General features: G+C 38.2%; 1 protein-coding gene across 15 annotated transcripts in view; it reads right to left on the minus strand.

Annotated features, from left to right (window-relative positions):
* PBRM1 (polybromo 1) overlaps nucleotides 1-20,106 on the minus strand; it is an 84,620-nt gene that overhangs the window by 21,763 nt on the left and 42,751 nt on the right. For 13 of the 15 annotated variants that reach the window (XM_030569334.1, XM_030569335.1, XM_030569330.1 and 10 more), the window contains 11 exons: nucleotides 17,334-17,610; nucleotides 15,312-15,417; nucleotides 11,597-12,239; nucleotides 9,004-9,215; nucleotides 7,793-7,978; nucleotides 6,507-6,664; nucleotides 5,352-5,618; nucleotides 3,700-3,845; nucleotides 2,978-3,135; nucleotides 1,240-1,423; nucleotides 247-457 (listed from right to left, as the gene is read on the minus strand). In XM_030569334.1, the coding sequence (XP_030425194.1) occupies nucleotides 247-457; nucleotides 1,240-1,423; nucleotides 2,978-3,135; nucleotides 3,700-3,845; nucleotides 5,352-5,618; nucleotides 6,507-6,664; nucleotides 7,793-7,978; nucleotides 9,004-9,215; nucleotides 11,597-12,239; nucleotides 15,312-15,417; nucleotides 17,334-17,610 (2,548 nt within the window). The remainder of the gene's footprint in view (nucleotides 1-246; nucleotides 458-1,239; nucleotides 1,424-2,977; nucleotides 3,136-3,699; nucleotides 3,846-5,351; nucleotides 5,619-6,506; nucleotides 6,665-7,792; nucleotides 7,979-9,003; nucleotides 9,216-11,596; nucleotides 12,240-15,311; nucleotides 15,418-17,333; nucleotides 17,611-20,106) is intronic. The other 2 variants (XM_030569333.1, XM_030569343.1) reach the window with 1 other exon arrangement.

Below are 20,106 nucleotides of genomic sequence, written 5' to 3' on the forward strand. Positions count from 1 at the left end.
CCCATTTGAATGTATTCCCTAACAATGATTTAACTATGCTACAACTGTGCAGCAATGCATATCAAATTAGAATGCAGAAGTGTTCTGAAAAATTATTCCATGGGCTGTTAAGATTAAATATAAACCTCCACAGTGGATATAGCTACGCTTTTGTTTTATTTTCTTGTTAGGATTGGGGTGGAGGGGGAGTGGGATAGAGAATACTGACTGGTATACCATTCAAGATTTTTTAAGAGGCATTTTTACCTGTGGTGGAGTGTATGGCATTATATCCAGTTCACTAGCCAGTGGAGTCTGAAGCTGAGGCATAGAAGGTGCTTCGATGATTTCACCTTCTTCTTCTGCCATCTCTTCAATATCCTCATCACCCCCTTCCAATTCAGCAAATTTTGCTTCTAGCTGCTGAATCTTTTTCTCTAGTAGTGGTGATGGCTCCTTCTGAGGAACTATGGGTTTTCTGAGGAAAAGAAAAAGGAAAAAAAAAAATACATCCTCTGCATCTCCATCCTTATTCTGAGGGTATGCCTGCACTGCAGCTGGGAGAATGTTTCCCACCTTGGGTAGACAAACATGCTAGCTCTGCTCAAGCTTGTGTGCTTGTATATGGGGATGGCATGGGTGGCAGCCTGGGCAAGCTGCCTGAATATGTAACCTGGGTTTCAGGTGGGTTTGTACTCAGATATGTGCTAGCTTTGCTTGAGCTGGTGCACTAAAAATAGCAGTGTACCTGGGGATAGCCCAGGTGGCAGCTTGGGCTAGCTATCTTGAGCACAAACCCGCCTGATCCCCCTGGGTATGTACTTGGGAGTTCAGCCCAAGCTGCTGCCCATGCTACCCCAGCTACACTACTCTTTTTAGCTGGCTAGCTCAAGCAGAACTGCTATGTGTCTGTCTACCCAAACTAGGAAACAAAGTAACAATGAATATTCCTTCTTGATAATAATGTCCATCAAGTGAGAGGATATTTGGGCTTCGCTCTGACATCTTTGCATGGCAAGATCATACCATATTATTTTGTGTAGATCTCAGGAGGACTGGCCCTTTGAGAACAGATCAGCTTTTACCAAAGCTTGGAGCAAAAATTAGAGTTCAGTGAACAGGAGGAAAGCGAAACGTGATGATAGCCGCTGAGATTATTTTTAAGAATCTGTGATCAGCCTGACTTGATCCTCCCTTACCTGTTGCAATTTTGAATAGTAAAATAAAATAAAATGGTTTTTTTCCCCAATCAAATTTTACCTGAAGTAGTAAATTTCATCATCCACTACTTTTGCAGAGAGTGAAAACCTCTTAAGCCCTTTAAATTTTTTCATCTGTTTGTCACTTTCAATGTAGCGGCTCTCACAGAGTAGAACATCATTTTCAGAGATCTCTGTTGGTCTACAAGACAGGAAGTCCTTGAATGACAACACAGCACATTTTCCTGCAAAAGGAAGAGAGAAGGGTAAGGAACAGTAGTACACTGTCATCATAGCTCTAACATGAAGTATTTCACAAAAAGCCAGGAAATTCAATTTTACACCCATCTCATACATCCTGAAGATTCATGGTGCTTTACTGTACTCAATGGAACACACTCACATTCATTGCACTTTGCTCATACTAAGAGTCATATGATCCATCAGAGGAGCGCTGCACTCACACACAGACAAGAGAAATCATTACAAAAAAAAAAAAAGGAGAGGAGAAATTGAAAACAAAAAACTTGGTTAGAAGAAAGCTAAGGTAAAAAACGTTTTGGTTTTAAAAGAACCAAATGCAGTAGAACCCTGTTTATTTGAGCCTATATTATCCGACTCTCCATATTAACTGAACCACTAGCCCACCTACAGGGCTCCAGCCGGAGTGGACAGATGGTGAACGGGCGGCAGGGATCTGGTTTATCTGGATTTTTGGTATCCAATCTGGCCCCGGTTCCAATTAGATTGGATAATCAAGATTAGACTGTATTTAGAAAGCCTAGAAATGATCAATTAAATAATCTAGTAAGTCCTATACTGTCACAAAAAAATTCATCACTATCATTCAACTTCATTTAATATTGCATCCCAATCACTGCAAAAACATATCCAAAAGGTCAAAATAAATTATTAAGAGTTTAAAGATCCCATTTCTTAGTCAAGGGACCATTTCCATCTATCCCTTAGTACAGGGGTGGCCAACCTGTGGCTCCAGAGCCGCATGCGGCTCTTCAGAGGTTAATATGCGGCTCCTTGCATAGGCGCTGACTCCGAAGCTGGAGCTACAGATGCCAACTTTCCAATGTGCTGTGGAGTGCTCACTGCTCAACCTCCCGCCCTGCCTCAGGTCCTGCCACCACTCCTCCCCTTCCCCCAAGGTCCCTACCCCTTCCTCTGAGCCTGCCATGTCCTCATTCCTCCCCCCACTCCACCAGAGACTCCTGCACACTGCAAAACAGCTGATTGCAGTGGGCAGGAGGAGAGGGGGAAGAAGGAGGCGGCACTGATTGGCAGGGCTAATAGTGAGCAGGAGGTGCTGGGGGCTGGAGTGGGGTAGTATATTGGGGGCTGCTGATGTATTACTGTGGCTCTTTGGCAATGCTCACTGGTAAATTCTGGCTCCTTCTCAGGCTCAGATTCGCCACCTTTGTCCTAGTACATCACAATGGTATCTAGGTGCTTTTTCAGATACATTAAATTGGAATAAAGAAATTCCTGTGGGCTTCATAGCCTTCTGCTTCCTAGTTATATGGGCTCTGTATTTTGTTTTTAAATAAATATAATTCGTGTTATGGTGGGAAAACATCAAAGAGAAGGATCTTCCAAAAAGCCCTGAAGGTGAATAGCATGAAGCCTAAAAAAGTAATTTTGGGTAATTTATCCATTCTTTCCCTCTACACAGTTCAAAAAAAAAAAAAGAGGGGGGAATAGACCCCCCACACAGCTATAATCTTAGACTAAAAAAAAGTATACAGGAAAAGAGTCAGCCAATTGCATTTAAAATTGTAAATAACTACCCAGAATGCAGGTCATTGGACAGGTCTCTTCTAGGTTACTCAAAAACACTTCCTTCTTGTAGAACATTTTTGTTGGTTCATGTTCAGTTTCTTCTGGGTGTATGAAGATTGGGCCAAAGAAATACGCAGCTCCATCCCGTACCCACATCTTCTCAATTCTAAAAAAGAAAACAAACCTCTGATAAAGAAATGAAAGGACTTCCCTCCTATAGGATTTAACTTCATACAGTAGATGGTTACAAAAGCTGTCATTAAAAAAGTACTACATTAAAAGAGTCAAAAACTTTACTTTATATGCACTTAAAAATGAGAAAAATTATGTTGGCTAAGTAGCACTTTATTTCATTTATATAATTTATTACTGCTACTTAATTACTGTCACAAAGCTCCATTCTCAATTTTAAGAGGCTTTAAAGCAGCACTGTGCAATCTGACAGTAGTCTGACACCTTCTCGTACATTAGGATAATTATACTGTGACTGAGGATAGGTGAAAGAAAAATAATCAGCGCATCCACCATATTACTTTTTGGCTGGTAGGCTGCCACCTCAAGCATTCTATTAAGAATGTGTACCAAACTCTTTTATAAAGAAAATGGTTTCTCATCCTCCTTTCTCCATTTTTTAAATATTAAAATTTTTTATAAAACTGATGGATTTTAGTTGTCTAATTATGCTAACTTTATAGCTACAATTTACAAACAGAGAAGAAAATGTATCTACCTGCCCACCCGAGGTCGCACTAAGCCATGTGATTTTATAAAGACACAATCCCCAACCTTAAGCCACATATCGTTATAACGGAGCTGTTCAAAGTAGTGGCAACCAGGTTCTCCATTTGACATTTCCACTGGAACATCTTCTTTCTCCTACATCAACATATATATTAAAAAACTGGTGAGACTAGGAAAATTTATTACAAAAGGAAAAAGGTGCTGGAGTAGGTAAAAGAGAAACAGGTTTTATTGAATCTTAATTTTATTGAAAATAAGTTAAAAAGTACACACAAACATCCAAAAATGTAAGCCCTGAAATCTGAAAATTAAAAGGCAAAGCCAAGCTTGCTGGCTATGAAAGTGGTTAGCTTTGCAATTCCTAATAAAAAGTTGTTGTTTTTCTGGATAATCAATTTGATGGTACATTGGCACTTTGTTGGTTAATTGATATCAAACTCATTAATTAGCTATCTTTTATGGTTAAAACAAAACTACAATATTCCTCACTTTGTTTTAGTAAACATGATGACATGGTTGGGGCAACTAAATTAGGCATTTGGTCAAATTACTGAGGGTGCAGGCATTCACTGTTAATATCTTAAATATCACAATTACCATCATAATGCATATTTTAAAAAAATTTCACGCTGTTTGCCCTATTTAATTCCCACTCTTATATCCAAAACTCATATCACGTCCCATTGTATCCGCAAGTCAAAAGGAGACAACAGTACTAGGCAGCTCATAGGGAACGCTCTACACTTGGAAGGATCAGATCTTGTGATCTTGATTCTTGCTAAGATTATTCCTTTGTTTTATCATTTGATAAATCAGAACATACATCTCTAGCTTTTATTTGGGTGGGGGGGAGTCTATTTGGAGCAATATGCTAGCAAGAAAAAAGTCCCTAGGAATGCCAAGTGTCTGACTGTCAGATGATTTTAAACCATCAAAAGTATCAACTATAAATAAGCGATGTTCAACATATGATAAAATGTCGCAGAGAAGCATATGATACCACCATGTAACGCTTACTATTCTATTTCTCTTTAATGAAGACTTGATACCTAAAAACTAAATATAAAGGATATCTGCAATACCTACCAGAAATGGGATGAGTTAAAAATAGATTTTTCAGTCTCACTGATTTGTCTAGCATTAGGACAGACTTAAGTAGATGAAATTTTTTAAAGGTGATTAAGAAAGGAAAAAAACAATTTCAGACACAATGAGAGAAACGACAGTTTGTAACTCAGATTAGTCCAGCATTTGAATACAGTATGTATTCAGAGGTAAATTTGAGAACTCCAAAATTCATTAAAAAAAACAACCATGTACATGGCAAGTTTAAGAGCGTAGATGGCCAGTATCTAACATCATTAAGGCACAAACAGGGCTAACACTTATTTGAATCAAGGCTTCAATTTATATGGAGTATGCACACACAAATTATATATAATTTGTGTGTGCATACTCCATATAAATTTTATATATATATTTTTAAACACATTTTAAAGTGAGATGTACTGTCATTTCTTATTTCTCTACTGATTTAGCTTTTTGGAAGGATGTGAAACCTAAAACATGACTGTTCACATTTTCATGATCTCTGATCTGAAATCCAGTTTAATTCAATATCCAGATTATCATCTTGCCTACCTTTTCAAGGTTAAGGATACTGTCTCCCACTTTGTTATCCTCTAGGGTTTCAGTGTGTTTCTCATCTTCCACTTTGTCTGTTTTAGCAAACACAGAAGCGACACGGACTACAGGCAGTGGCACATCTCGAGGGACAAACCTTACAGAGCTAATGGGCATGGTCCACAGTTTAATCTTCTTAAAAGACTTTGTCTTTGCAGAGTAACGAGATTCACAGACGTAGACATCCTCATCTCTAAAGTTTTCGGGACATAATTTAAAATACTCCTGTTGAGTGAAGAGAAGGGATCATTTCAGATGAAATTTTCCAGGAACATGCATGGAGAAAGAGGTTATATATATAAGCCTGATTTTTGTTCTGGCCCAGAAATACAATCTATTCACTAAGTCTCTCTTTGGGTTTGTTTTTTTTTAAATGTGCATGTTAAATTCAATGCAAAGTACCAGGTTGACAGCTCAGGAGAATTACATTACTACTTCTTATACCAAACACATATAATTATTATTACAGGCAATTGTTTTCCAAACATTAACTTGCCAGTATGTCTGAACTCTGAGCAGGAAAGACCACCACTGAGTTGAGAGAGGAATGAAGAGTTCTATGCCCACTTAATCTTTGATTATAATACCAACAAGGATTGTCATAGTGATTGTGTTAGTTACATAAACAAAACATCCACTAAGGACTGGACTGAGTTGATTCATTGTACACAGGCCAAAAAGCATTCAGATCATAAAAACTTATAAACACAACTGACCTGGGTGGAATTAAACTGTGATGTAGAGGTGAAACTCTATATCGCATTACCATTCCTCCGAGCTATCCAGCCCTCCTTCCACTAAAAACTAAAGCTAAAAATTTTGAGGAAAATTTTAAGATGTTACCTGTAATTTCCCTATTTCTCTCTCAAAACATCAACAAATTTGATAACGGTGTGTAATGTGATTTCTATAGCCAAACTGACACTGAGAAACAAATAATGCAACTTTACGTCATTTTTCTCTACTACAGAGGCACCACAATGTATCAAGTAGTAAGACATGATGGGGGAAAAGGTTATTTCATACAGGTACTGTGAGTCCTTGAGTCTTATTTTTAAAAATAGTGCACAAATCAGTAAATAGTTTAACAAATTAGTCTATTTAATCTCTCACCTTAACAAACATTACCACACATTTGCCTAAAATTTTGCTAACTGGAACTTTATTATAGTAATCACTCTTAAAAACTTCCTTCTCCAGAAATTTTCGTGTTGCAAGATGGAATGTTTCATTTGGTCGATAAAACCAGCAGCCATACAACCATTTTTCTCCTAAAAGTAAAAAACAGGATATATTTTCTATTGCACAAGGAAGTAAAGACAACAGTAGATTGATTATTAACACAAACAGTTATATAGCAATACCTGGTACATCCAAACCTCGCCGATCCACAATAGGACAATGTTTCTCAACTGTTTCAGATAAGTGAGGTTTGGATATGTAAGAAGTCCACCGGCGTTGACTCAGAAGAACCCAACAGGAATTAATGCCATTGAGCCAGGTGGCCTTGGAGAATCCAGTCTGCAATCTATAAATTCTGACTGTGCAGGCCTTGAATATTATGCTCAAGGACAGGAAAAAGCCTGTGAGTCTATCACTCCTGACTATCCGAAAATTTGGGCCATCCCCACAGATCTTTGGATAACAGATTGAAATGTACATTTTTAACAATAACTCCTTTCCTGTTTTGCCATCTCCTTACTTTTGACAGAGTCAAGCTGTGACTTCACAATTTTCTTATAAACCATTAATGGACACTCTGGTATTACTCAAAATCAGAGAAAATGAATTGTATGCAGACTGGCCCAGTGTATTTACAGCACCATAAACTTTTCAAGTCTCAATCCTCATGTATTCTGCCAAAAGCGAGAGTTTTGGTTGAATTGGTTCTATGATTCAATTGTAAGTCTGTCCAGGACAAGTCATGTTTAACACTGTTTTGGAATTTAACTTGTTCAGAAATAATGCTGGCTTGTCCTGTGGTGCACTTGTAATTTAACTATATTCAGCACTGGCTCTGTTATCAGCAATGGATACTTTTTCTAGTTTAGACAAGACCCTTCTGTTCCTCCCTAGTTGACTCAAAAGCAGGGTCGATGGGTTCTGGAAGGAGCCACATTTAGCCTTCCTAGACCAGAAGGCGAGGGTGTTACCTACAGGATGTTTATAATGTGAAAAATACAAGACATTTAGCACTCTCAAAAGCTCCCCAAAATCCTTTAAATCAGGTGTTTCAGAAGTAATAAAAATACACGCCAGCGCGCACGCACGCACACACACACACGCACACACAGAGTTGTAAGCAGAATAATTAAGGCTCCGCCCAAGGAAAACTCAGACTGGAAGTTTTAACAAGCAATATTAAAAAGCTGTACTGCATTATTTTCCTGTGTCCTTACCAGCTGAATCTTCCCATAATCGCTCAATACAGACTATATGAGGTTGCAGGTTGGCTTCTGCAGGTTCCACATAGACATAATCCCCAACATGGTACATGCTGTTCTTAAAGCTGCAATCTTGGCTGTAAGTCCGATGTAAGCTTGACAGACCAGCTCCTCCAGCAGAATCTTCACTCTTTTCAGCTTCTTATTTCAACATAAAAGGAAACAAAAATTACTAAAAGCCATCTAAGGAAGGGAGAGAGATTCTAAGAATAGCTACTTTGTTACAATATACTGGCTCTCCATGAGTTAAATCACAGCACCTTTGTTTAATAACTTAAGTAAAACCTTCCTTATTGTGGGATGAGGGAAAGAGAAAGACAGCAGCAAGTGGGAGCATTATTGCAGATTAGTAAAGTTTGTTGACCAGCTAGAGCTGGGAATGGGGCCAATGTCCGACACATTCTTATGTATTATTTGTATTGCAGTAGTGAACAGAACCACACATAGACGTGGATCAAGACCCCACTGTGCTGAAGAAACACAGAACAAAAAGATGGTAGCTCCATCATGCTCCCTGAGGGTCAACGCAGGAGTGCCACACCATACCCAGTGGATATTAGTTCCAAGGTATGGCTTAAGCATGATCTAAGCTCCACCTCGCTTCTCCCTCCTGCTGCTGAAGAGCGGGGCCCAGATCTTCAGATATATTTTATCAAGGCCTCCATGTAAGTGAAAATGAACTCACTGACAGCAATAAGGGAGGGGAGGCCTATAGAAAGGTCACCATTGTTACCTCTCTCCTGTCCTCTATACTGACAGCCACCATCCTGTGGTCTCGTGTAGCACTGAGCCCAGCTGAAGGAAGCGAATAAAGATGATCACTACTGATCTCAGTGCTGTGGGGAAAGGACAAACATCTGCTCTTTATTTGAAGAGACAGGTGAAGGGGCAGAGTCAGGAGTCGTCCTCCCCTCTTAGTGGCAAGGAGCCTTAAGACATCTTTATTCATTCCGTGTAGCTTGTTTTAAAGCCATGACGAGCACAGAGACTGCATGGGAGGGTGACAGAGAAGACCTTTACAAAGGCCTCCTTGTCCCAAACATGGCTGCAAGCTAGTTCCTCCTCAGTAACACAGTTGCTCCAGCAGGAACAGCAAAGGCCTGGCTCAGCAATGAAAGCATAACAAGAAACAACTGTTTATAGTTTTGAAAGCAAAATGAAATTACCTCTCTTCTCTTCCTCTCTTTTGAGTTTATCCTCTTCGAATTCTTTGGGTAGCTTTTCCTTTTTTTCTTTTTCTACATCATTGTGAAGATGCTTGGTGGTATAGCTGAGTGCTGGTGACAGAAGAATCTCTCCATTCTTGCAGAGTTCATCACGGATTTTAATAAAGAACTGCTGAAGTTCCACAGCATCCTCATAGATCTCTGAATCAGTCCTGCATGTAAATGACTGACAGATTACAACTTGACAATATATCTTATGCAGGAATAAACAGTACTCTAAATAAAAACTCATCAACTGTTACATTTAAGGATAAATTACAAAAACTTAGTGTATACCAGATAACTTCTGTTCAACAAAGAGGTAAAGTGACGGAAAATTCAGCACATACTGCTCTATTAGCAATAAGCAGATTTCCCCTTAGTTATATTTAAAAGTACTTTAATAGTAAAAATCAGAGACAAAATGCATGCATATTAGTTTTTATTTATCCAATTTTTAGATCACCAAACATCTATGCTTTACTTTTCAACCAGTAATTAAACAACATACTTCTACACAATTAAGTTATTTAGGACATATAATATGGCCTGCACCACAGTATTATCAGCGTACCTTTGTAGCCTGTTAAGAGGGCTCAAGTGATCTCTCAAAGCACTAGCAACTTAATCCAGCTTTCTTAAGAGTATTTACAAAAGGAAAATTTACAAAATGATGCATGTGGGTATTCTGTATTTCTATTTAGTGTTGTGTTTGTTCAGTGTTTAAAATCATTCAGCAGTTTTTAAATGAAAGAATTTGCTGTATATTCAGCCAAACTGTTTTTAAGGTGCGGAGATTAGTACAGTTTTGTTTCCTTATTCTTAAAATAGGACAATGATCAATATTCTATTACCCAATAGAATAGCTTCCAATCAAAACAGCATGGAGTAATCAGAATACTATTTTGTTTTTAAAAGAACAGATATTTGGGTTAATGCTGCTTTTGCTGACACTGAACATTCACAGCAAGCTTGATTTTTCTCTTTTTAAATTTTAGTTATTATATATCACAATGGGGAGGGGAGGGAGAGCAAAAAAGACAGGTTGGAGATCTATACTGCTAAGTCTTCATATGGCTCTACCATTTCACCTCTCTCAGGTTTAGGAAAACTAAAATGTGTCATCTGGATAATAGTTTTTTTTTAAATCCAGTTGCAGGTCATCCTTAAAGATGCCCTCTGACTAAATGCATGTACTCTGAAGAGAGAAATAATGCACCAGTCTCTCCAATAACAAGTACAAGTACAACAAAAAAGAAAAGCTGATTTCCATATAAGTCAGATAAGCATTCTCATATACTCCAACTGAAATTCTGAGAAATCACAGGCAACCAGCCAAAAATGAAGGTATTTTGTAACTTGACTTTAGTGCTTTTGAAAGAGAGACTTCTGAGAAACTAAAAAGCTGTTTCTTTAATTGAAAAGAGTAATTGTATTCATCGTCCATTGTCATGCCAGATGATCTTTTTAACTGCTTTTTAAAGAAGAGATTTTATTACCACCACGTCTTCTTTCCTATTAAAGTTACAGCTGGAAAACCCTCCCTATATTCAGAATCAAAGAAATGTAGGTCTGGAAGGGACCTTGAGAAGTCATCAAGTTCAGCCCCTGGTGCTGAGACAGGGCCAAGTAAACCTAGATCATCTCTGACAGTGTTTGTTCAACCCATTCTTAAAAACCTACAATGGTAGAGATTCCACAACCTACCTTGAAAGCCTATTCCAGAGCTTAATTACCCCTATAGTTAGAAAGTTTTTCTAATATCTAACCTACATCTCCCATGCTGCAGATTAATCCCATCATTCCTTGTCCTACTTCAGTGGACATGGAGAACAACTGATCACTGTCCTCTTTTAAGAGACCTTAACATACATCTCCAAGTATGTTATTTGACCCACTCCAGTGGAAAGCAGGAACCTATATGTCTGCATATTTTTGCACATCCCAAGAAACCTTGCATATAAATGATTGCTCTAAATGGGAAATCTACTAAAGGCAATTAATATAGCAGAACTTGCTGCAATCTTGATCAGAGGCTGAAAAGGCTGACTCTGCAGTCAAATACATTTTTACCTTCTGGCACAGCCCTCCAAAATTTCTATAGAAATGTACTAACTCAGTTAAAAATGCAGTAGCCCAATGAAATGATTTACTTTACTGTTTGATGACAGTCTATGTCTCTACACAACATCTCCCCTCAAAAACAACCCATTTTTTACTTCTCCATACTTCTGAATGGTCTCCTTTTTACCACTATGTGGCTGCCCGCCGAGATCCTCTTCTGAACTTGCCTTCCCTCAACTTTGGAAGATAGCCCTGCATTGGTTTAACCTTGCTTTGCCAGGGTTAACTTCAAAGACAGGGGTTACAAACTTTAAACGAAAGCTTAAATTCTGCTGAAGGTGATGGCACCCAACTAAGCAAGTTGCTTTCTCCCTAGCACACTAACAGGAAAGATAATGTGTCTTTTAAAATGGGAATTATTTGACCAGAGATGAAGACTCAAAATTAACTTGACAAGACTAAGATTTGATACATGTGTGGTTTCACTCACCGGTTCATCCTTCTTGCCCTCTCCAGCATCTCAAACATCTGCTCTTGAAACAAGTCCAGTCTCCTGTAGCGATTATTTTCTACATTCTTTCGGATAATATCAAAAGTCAAAGGTGGTTTGTTTGGGAAGTTGGGATCAACAGCAGGAATTTCAGCTAAGGAGTCACTATAACACCTGCCCTCATCATCCTGATGGCTCATTACGGACACAAAAAGGTTATGGATAAGTTCCTGGATCAGCAATGTTACGTTGGGGACATGAGAATCCTCATCTCCTTCTATGTCTCTTCTAGTTTCAAGTAAAACTTTATGTAGGACAAGGGCATCTTTGTAAATCAGAGACTCTGGCTCATTATAAGTGCAGGCATTATTGAACATCATTACAAAGTCTTCTACCATGGAATCGATGTCCTGGTACTTATTGGCCATCATGTGACTTCTTATTTTTTCCATGTCAACTGGCTTTTTAATGGTTACATAATAGTCAGGCAGTTCTGACCGAGATGGAAGCCTCAGGAAGATGGCACTTAATCGCCTGCCTCGTTTATCTGTGTAGTTCTTCACTGCTTCATACACCTCATTCAGTTTCTGTTGCATTGGAGTCATGTATTTTGATTTCTTAGGGGAAATACCACTTTTTCTACCTAGACAGACAAAAAACAACAACAAATGTACAAAGATCAGTCAACCTTGTGCACCTACTTCCCTAACTCCTTTTCTATGGCTCAGGTAACTCAGTCCACGATTACCCTACCAGATTAGCAATGCCACTTACAAATACAATTTTTTCATTTCTATTCCATCAGCTCTTACTAATTACTTTTTTCAGACAGCTTTCTCTGTTTTCTCCATGGACAATTTAGAACAACATACGAGTGCTGGATCTGAAACTTTTGAAGCCTGTCTTCCATAAGTATAAAATAACACTAGTAATACCTTCAAGACTGCACGTCAGCCTAAACCAGTGGTCCCCAATGCAGTGCCTGTGGGTCCATGGCGCCCGCCAGGGCATTTATGTGCGCCCACCTAGTGCCCAGCAGGGGAGAGAAGCCGCGGCCCCACGCCTGCCGGGGACTGAGAACTCTGGGGCTGCAGGCTGTGGGCACCGGCATTCTCTGTCCCTGGAAGGCGCGGGACTATGGCTTCTCTCCAGCTTCTCCAGGGCTGCAGGCTGCGGGCACCGGCATTCTCGGTCCCCGGCAGGCACGGGGCCGCGGCTTAATCCGGAGAGAAACCATGGCCCCACCCCTGCTGGGGACAGAACTCTGGGGCTGCAGGCTGCGGGCACTGGTGTTCTCTGTCCCCAGCAGGTGCCGGACCGCGGCTTCTCTCTGGCTTCGATGCCGGAGGGAAGCCACGGCCCCACCCCTGCCAGGGACAGAGAACTCTGGAGCTGCAGGTTGCGGGCGCCAGTGTTCTCTGTCCCCAGCAGGTGCGGGGCTGTGGCTTCTCTCCGGCTTCTCCAGGGCTGCAGGCGTAGTTCTCTGTCTCCGGCAGGGACGAGGCCGCGGCTTCGAAGCCAGAGAGAATCCGTGGCACTGCCCCTGCCGGGGACAGAGAACTCTGGGGCTGCAGGCTTCATTCTATATTAAAGTAAGAATAACAAATATATTTGGACCAGCAGTTAAACAATGTTTTACTTTTTTTTAAATAAATAAGATAAAAACTGTTTATGATATTTATTTTGTTAAAAACTCCTTAATTTTTCTTACAGGTAGATAAAAAAGAGCAAATTCACATGCTAAGGTGAAAGAGTCATTTCCGAATAATTTAATTAATACCTTTTACATGTAAAATTACCCTTTTATCTTAAGGATTCATATATTATGTAATATTAAATATGTTTTTCGTATTATTTAATGTAAAAATACAAAATAAGCCTTGAAAAATTGTTGGTGCTCGCCACGCTATTCTGAAAACATGAATGTGCTACTGGCCACAAAAAGGTTGGGACCAGTGGCCTAAAGTTATAAGAGAAGCCAACACAATAGCACTATGTGAAATTCTCATTTCAGTTCAGCAGTCATCAAAATCCTCTCTTTATGTGGATTTTTCAAAGCCATTAAAATTCTTTCTTCATGGGGTTTTTCACATGTGGGTACGTCTCCACTGCCGTTGGGGGTGTGCCTAGCCTGAGCCTCTGCCGGTGCTGCAACATCACACAGCTATTGTTAGTGCACTAGCTCAAGTCAAGTCTCCCTACCAGGTTTAGTGGCACACTCCCAATTGCCGTGACACATCCTAAGAATCCCACTTATTGTGAGTTTTCCCTCACACAGCAGATTTAAGCTAAACTAGGTAGAATTCTTATAGGTAAAATGTAAAATAATGCCTTCAAATGGGGCTACCAATCAGATTAGCTATTTGTTTATACAGGATCAATTGTCATAGCACTACAAAGTCTTTGCACTTGGATTCTTCCATATCTACACTTTCTTGGTGGTTTTGCATTTTTATCCTCAGTGATGCTTCAATATGGCATGTGTGCTTTTCTTTTTTTTCTTTTTTTTTTTTTTTAAAAAACCCTTCTATGCAATTTGCTCATTTAGTCAGTTTAGAACTTAACACACATATATGAAAGGAGCAGCACCAACCTGGAATCTGCTCAGTTACTTTTTTTTAAAAAGGAGTGAAAAATAGTTCTAACACCACTACTTACTGCTGAATTTCCCTGCCATTGTAAGGGGATTTACAATAATTTTCTCTTAAAGATGTTTCACTTCACGTTGTTGCTCTGTGAAAGACCCAAATACACAACAGGGGAAACTAAGGGTCTGATCCACCCTTACTCATGTTGTAAGTATCTTACTCTGAGTGGTCCCATTAAAATCATCAGAACTACTCACAGAATAAGATACTACTCAGTATACGATAAAAGGTAGCAGAACATAGCCAGAAATCCTTATATACAACGTGTTATCAAATGCATAAAAGACATTGAAAAAATAAATCAGAGAAAAATAATTTTCTCTAATCTCTTTCCCTTATTATAACCAGAGGTGCTACTTATAACAACAGTAGGTGCAAGCATTTTCTAAGAGATGTATTACACAAACAAGGTAATAACAATACTTTGCAATTTTATCACACTCTTCATTTGGGGATCACAAAGCACTTTACACCCATTAGTGAATTAAACCTCAGCTCCCTTGTGTAATAAGTTATATCCCCAATTTACAGATGCAAAAATGACACACAAGGAGAGTAAATGACAAAGTTACAAAGGATGTCTATGGAAACAGAAAAGATCTTCTAGCTCCTGACACTGTTCCTTAATCTATTTGCACTTCAGCTGCTGCTGAACCATTTTCTGATGTTTCAAAGCTTACTATATATGCTTATTATATCTCCAATCAAATGAATGAGGTATGATACCAATGATTATATTCCAGTTATTCTGAATTTCTCTTCTTCATTCTAACCTAGCCTGTATAGAAAAATTGTTTCACACAGATTCTCTCATTCTGACTTTCCCACCCCTCACCTCTTAATTTTAATTTCAGCACAAACACATACCAATATCCACTGCAATTATGATGATATTGAAAATGTAATTCAGTTTTGCAGTTTAGTGTACATTTGGGTTCAGAAGTGGCACAAATTATGCAATCGGCCTTGAATGTATGGTGATATGGTTTTCCATTTTAATGTTAACTGTATCATTTTATTCCATATCAACATTTACCAAGAAGTAGGAATCCACAAGGCTGCCTTACTTAGCTTTAGTTTAGGGGAAGCAATATCATCGTCTTCAGGAAGAGGTCCCAACTCTTTCTTTTTTTCTTTAAGAATCTTCTCTAGGATATGGGCATCATTATATACCTATTAGTCATTAAAGTGTTGAAAGAAAAATAATAAAACAATATTTAGGTTATTTGTTTCCTTATGATAATGTAATAGAGTATACCAAGAAAATTCTTAACACAAAAGAGTTAACTCCTTAGTTTCAGTGTAGCACAATATTCTTCGCTTCCACTCTTGAATGATTGTATAGTGTTGCAATATGTTGTTAAAACAACTGTTCATTCCACCCCAAATGTGTCTGTATTTCAGTGAAGGATTAAATAATTAATATATGTAATTTTTGTAAAGAACTCTGGGATATTTCAGAAAAAGGCCCTATATTAGATTGTCTTCTTTACTCGTTCATAAGTCAAATTTTTTTGAGACTGCATCCCCAAAAGACTGCATCCGTTCTTTCTAATGTATAGCATTATCACTGTCAATTTCTACATTCTGATCAAAATCTTGTTAAGCCATCTTGGAAAGAATATAAATATCTTGTTTGTTAACAGTCTGCTGTTGCTATAGTCATCAGGCAAATACATTTGCAGGACAAGTAAATAAGCAAAGTTCAGGTTGCAGTCTGCAGTCATAAGGTTTCATGCCTCTTTGCCAATATAGCTAATCAAACAGAATCAAATTATTTGCAAGTGTAGATGTATGTTCATCACTTGCCACATTAGACATTTCAGTGATCTGATTAAGAACAAGAGACCAGTATTGCTTCTTAAATTTGCTTATGCTGTCCAGCTCAATGGGTTGTATTCATGACTTCAGGTTGTCAGGCAGAAATAAGTTTTTAAATTATATATAGAGTACGTTTGGCATCAGTGAGAAACAACATCTATTGGTATGCACCTTATTAATCATATCTTCTATATTACTCCAGTCTCCACGCATTCTAGTTGCCCTCATATAGTAAGATATCAGTGGTGTTTTACTTTTCTTAAGGCATCAAATATTTCTTTTCCGATCACAAAAGGACAGAGTATCCAGCTTCTCACTGCCATCGGTAATGTTGTCAACAGTGGAGTATGAATGTATGTTTCTTCTGTTAGCTATTGACTCAGCTTTACCTGACTAAGGACTGACTATGGACTTTAAGATTTGGTCCATAAATAATAAAGCCACTTAGTCACTTTCTGTTCACTCATCCACAGTAATTACTTTGTTAAAGGATTTGTATTTCTTTTTTGCATGCACTTTGCAGAATATACATTTAACCATAGTAGATAAATATTTAATTTAATAATGGAGATAATGACCATATGTAAAGCATGCAGTTAAACTGCATCTCCATTCTGATGAGATTATAAAAATAACATGGTGGGATTGCATGTTCACTTTTTCTCATCAATTTCTTTATCAAATGTGTTAGAGTAGCTGAAATACCATTTCCATCTACAAGCCCTGCAAAATCATGCTGAGATCTAAGAGCCAAACTGGGTTATTTACATCCAACACATCACTCCATAGTAACAAAAATTCTAAAGATTAAATTAGGTCCCTAGTGACCCCTATGTAATCCAATCGCCTTCAATGGGTTTACAGGGTATAAATCATGGGAACTGAGTAAACAACTGTTTATTATGCACTAGAAGAAAATAAAACAGCTAACTCTTTCTTAGCAGTGTAAGAACCAACACAGCTAAAAGGATAAAAAATGAAATTGTACAGTTATACGATGTACATTTAAAATGGAAGGTGCTGTGTTTATGTCTGCATATATCTGCAGGCAGAAACAATATTTAAAACACAAAAATATATCTGTACAGAAGTAGTCGTATTTCTGGTTTAGAACAAGTGCTATGATGGGGTGCATATGCTTATTCTGTAACTGTCAGCGTAACCACTGGAAGGAATAACCAGAGATCGACTATTACAAAATCCTAACACAATTTTGCCTTCTGCAACGAAGCACGAAGGTAACTGTGCCTGGATAACCTAAACTGTACCTGTGAGCCTTCCTCATTATAGTGCCTTGCATTTCGGAACATCAGCCTCATATCTTCTATCATAGCCTCCTCCCCTGAGTATTTATCACTGCGGATGTTATGCTCAATAATTTTTAAATCCATTGGCTCCAAGATGATTTTATAATAATCTGGATAGTCCTTTTTGGAGGGTTTAACCATAAATAGATCACAGAGTCTTCTGCCTGTGCCAGGCTCTCGAGCTTCAAGAACAACATTATATAATATTTTCATTCGTTGCTTCTTTATATTCTTTTTACTGTTGGGTAAAAAAGGGAAAAAAAAGTTATTTTTTCCTCACCTACACCAGAACAGCCTTTTTCTTTTTGTTGCAAGATACACTGAATGCAATTTTTTAAAAAAGCATAGTACCTGTGTATAAAGACCACCACCATGCTAGAAATGTGTGCACACCAATTTTAAAAACAGTTACAGAATGATGATAGTAGGACCAGAGAATTTGGGTCCATAGGTAAGCGCAACGCTAGGGGAGCTAGCCAGTTAATTTTAAACCACCACCTCCCATCTTCCTTTGCTCCACTTTGAGATAAAAAAGTTTCCCTAGCATGAAACAAATCACTATTTTCATAAAGGATGCTGCCTTACTCTGAATATTCCTCAAATTATGGAGTCAGACTCTGCATTTTCAGACCTATGACCTCTATGACTGCACTTACCTATTAGACAAAAAGAATGAATGGGTGGACGCATCATCTTATTTCATAAACTCTTGTGCCTAGATGAAGTAAGTTTCATCTGTAAGACCTAAATTTTTTTTAAAAGTGGCCTCTAAATTCTGAGTTCCTCAATTTTTGGGTGTTCAACTTCACAAACCTTGAGCTTGGTTTTCACAGGTGCTCAAGTAAATGAGATACTTACCACCCTGGAGGGGGAAAAAAACAAAAACAAGCCTAAGCTTCTGAAGCTGGACACTCAAAAACAGGGCTAAATTTTTTAAAAATTGCCTCAAAATGACTGGTTCACTGGCAAAATGTACTATATACAGAGCATCAAGGGAACTTATGACTTTTCTCCACTTGTAAGAATCTTTCTACATTTCTCAGAACATATACTGTATCACAAGGATAAAATATAAAGAAGGATCATTCTACAAATTAATAGAAAGTAGCTTCTGAATTGTTTGAACTCCTGTCAAAAAAAAGCAAGCTTTACCAGTGCTCTATAGTGAAAGTGGCAAATGGCTATACTTACGCTGTCACAGACACTTATTTGTCCCCCTATAGCAAACTATTATGATTTAATGATATTGCAAGTAAGAGATTTAAAAGTATAATGAAGTTATGGCAAAAATCAGTACTTGGTCCTGCTAGTGAAGGCAGAGGGCTGGACTCGATGACCTTTCTGGAATAAACTGTCTAGGGAGATTGTGGAATCTCCATCTCTGGAGATATTTAAGAGTAGGTTAGATAAATGTCTTTCAGGGATGGTCTAGACAGTATTTGGTCCTGCCATGAGGGCAGGGGACTGGACTCGATGACCTCTAGAGGTCCCTTCCAGTCCTAGAGTCTATGAATCATTCTAACAGCCCTACTCATTTTCTTTTTGATGAATTCTTAGATTATTTTTAAAAGGATTTTAATATTTTCTTGTATAAGAGTATCCAATACAATACATGATTTTAGGGCAGGAAGGGCAATTTAATTTGCTTGTGTCAGCAGTATCCACTGATTCTACAAGTCACACAGGCTTGCAATTTTGTGGTCTGTTCCTCACTGATCTTTATTTGGCACTTTATTCTCTCTCTCTGATCACTCAGCCACCTTTCAGGATCTTTTTCCCCACTATGGTATCACCAAATTGTACCACTTCCTATATAGCTCAGTTACTGGTCTTCTGGCTGAGAAGTTTCTATCTTTGATTGATGACTGGAATCCAGAAAACATGGAGAATGCTGCTACAATTATATAATCATGCTAATAAAAGAATTTCTTGTTTTGATGGCTCTGATCTGGTTTCACTTTTTTCCAGTCCCTCCCCCTAGCATAACAGCAAACTCAGAACCTGTAAAGTTGACAATAACTGGCTGGAGCAACAATGGAGGGACCTGAATCTCAGTTTACACAACCAAATTTCGCTGTTACGAGGAAGAATGGATGGGTTAGCATCTATCTTTCAAACACAATATTTTTAAACCTACAATCTTAGTGGGCATTTATAATGCTTTCAGAACACTATGTCTAGTGTTTTGTTTTGTTGTGTTTTATATACACAAATTTTAATACTCTACCACCTGCCATAATCATCCTATTCTCTTACATTTGGTCTATTTATGTCCTGCTTGGCCATGATGATTCCTGATAGAGTACTTGGGGAATGTGAGATCAGAAGGAAGGGAGAGGTGGCCCACCATAACTTTCATGGTGAAACCATACTTGATCTGTCCTGATCAGATAAAAAAATCCAGTAATCTTATTCCAGGGAGTTTTCCCCACTAAAACCCATATCTTGCAACAGGATTTAAGGTTAACAATAAAATGTGAAAACTGAAAATACATTTTTAAAATCAATTTATTTTTCATTCGGAAATTACTAACCAATAGTAAAAAGGAGAATCATGGGTGAGGAAAACAAGGGAAGAGGAGCAACTTGTTAGTTACAGATAACATGTTAGAACAAATCACAAGAACGTACAGAGTACTATTTGGACTGAAAATACTATATCTTAAGTGAGAAACATGCATAGTATTACATAATTATGTAAAATGTCAGCATCATACATTTTAAGAAACTGAAG

This window comes from Gopherus evgoodei, chromosome 7, assembly GCF_007399415.2.
Source record: "Gopherus evgoodei ecotype Sinaloan lineage chromosome 7, rGopEvg1_v1.p, whole genome shotgun sequence".
Classification (NCBI taxonomy): domain Eukaryota; kingdom Metazoa; phylum Chordata; order Testudines; family Testudinidae; genus Gopherus; species Gopherus evgoodei.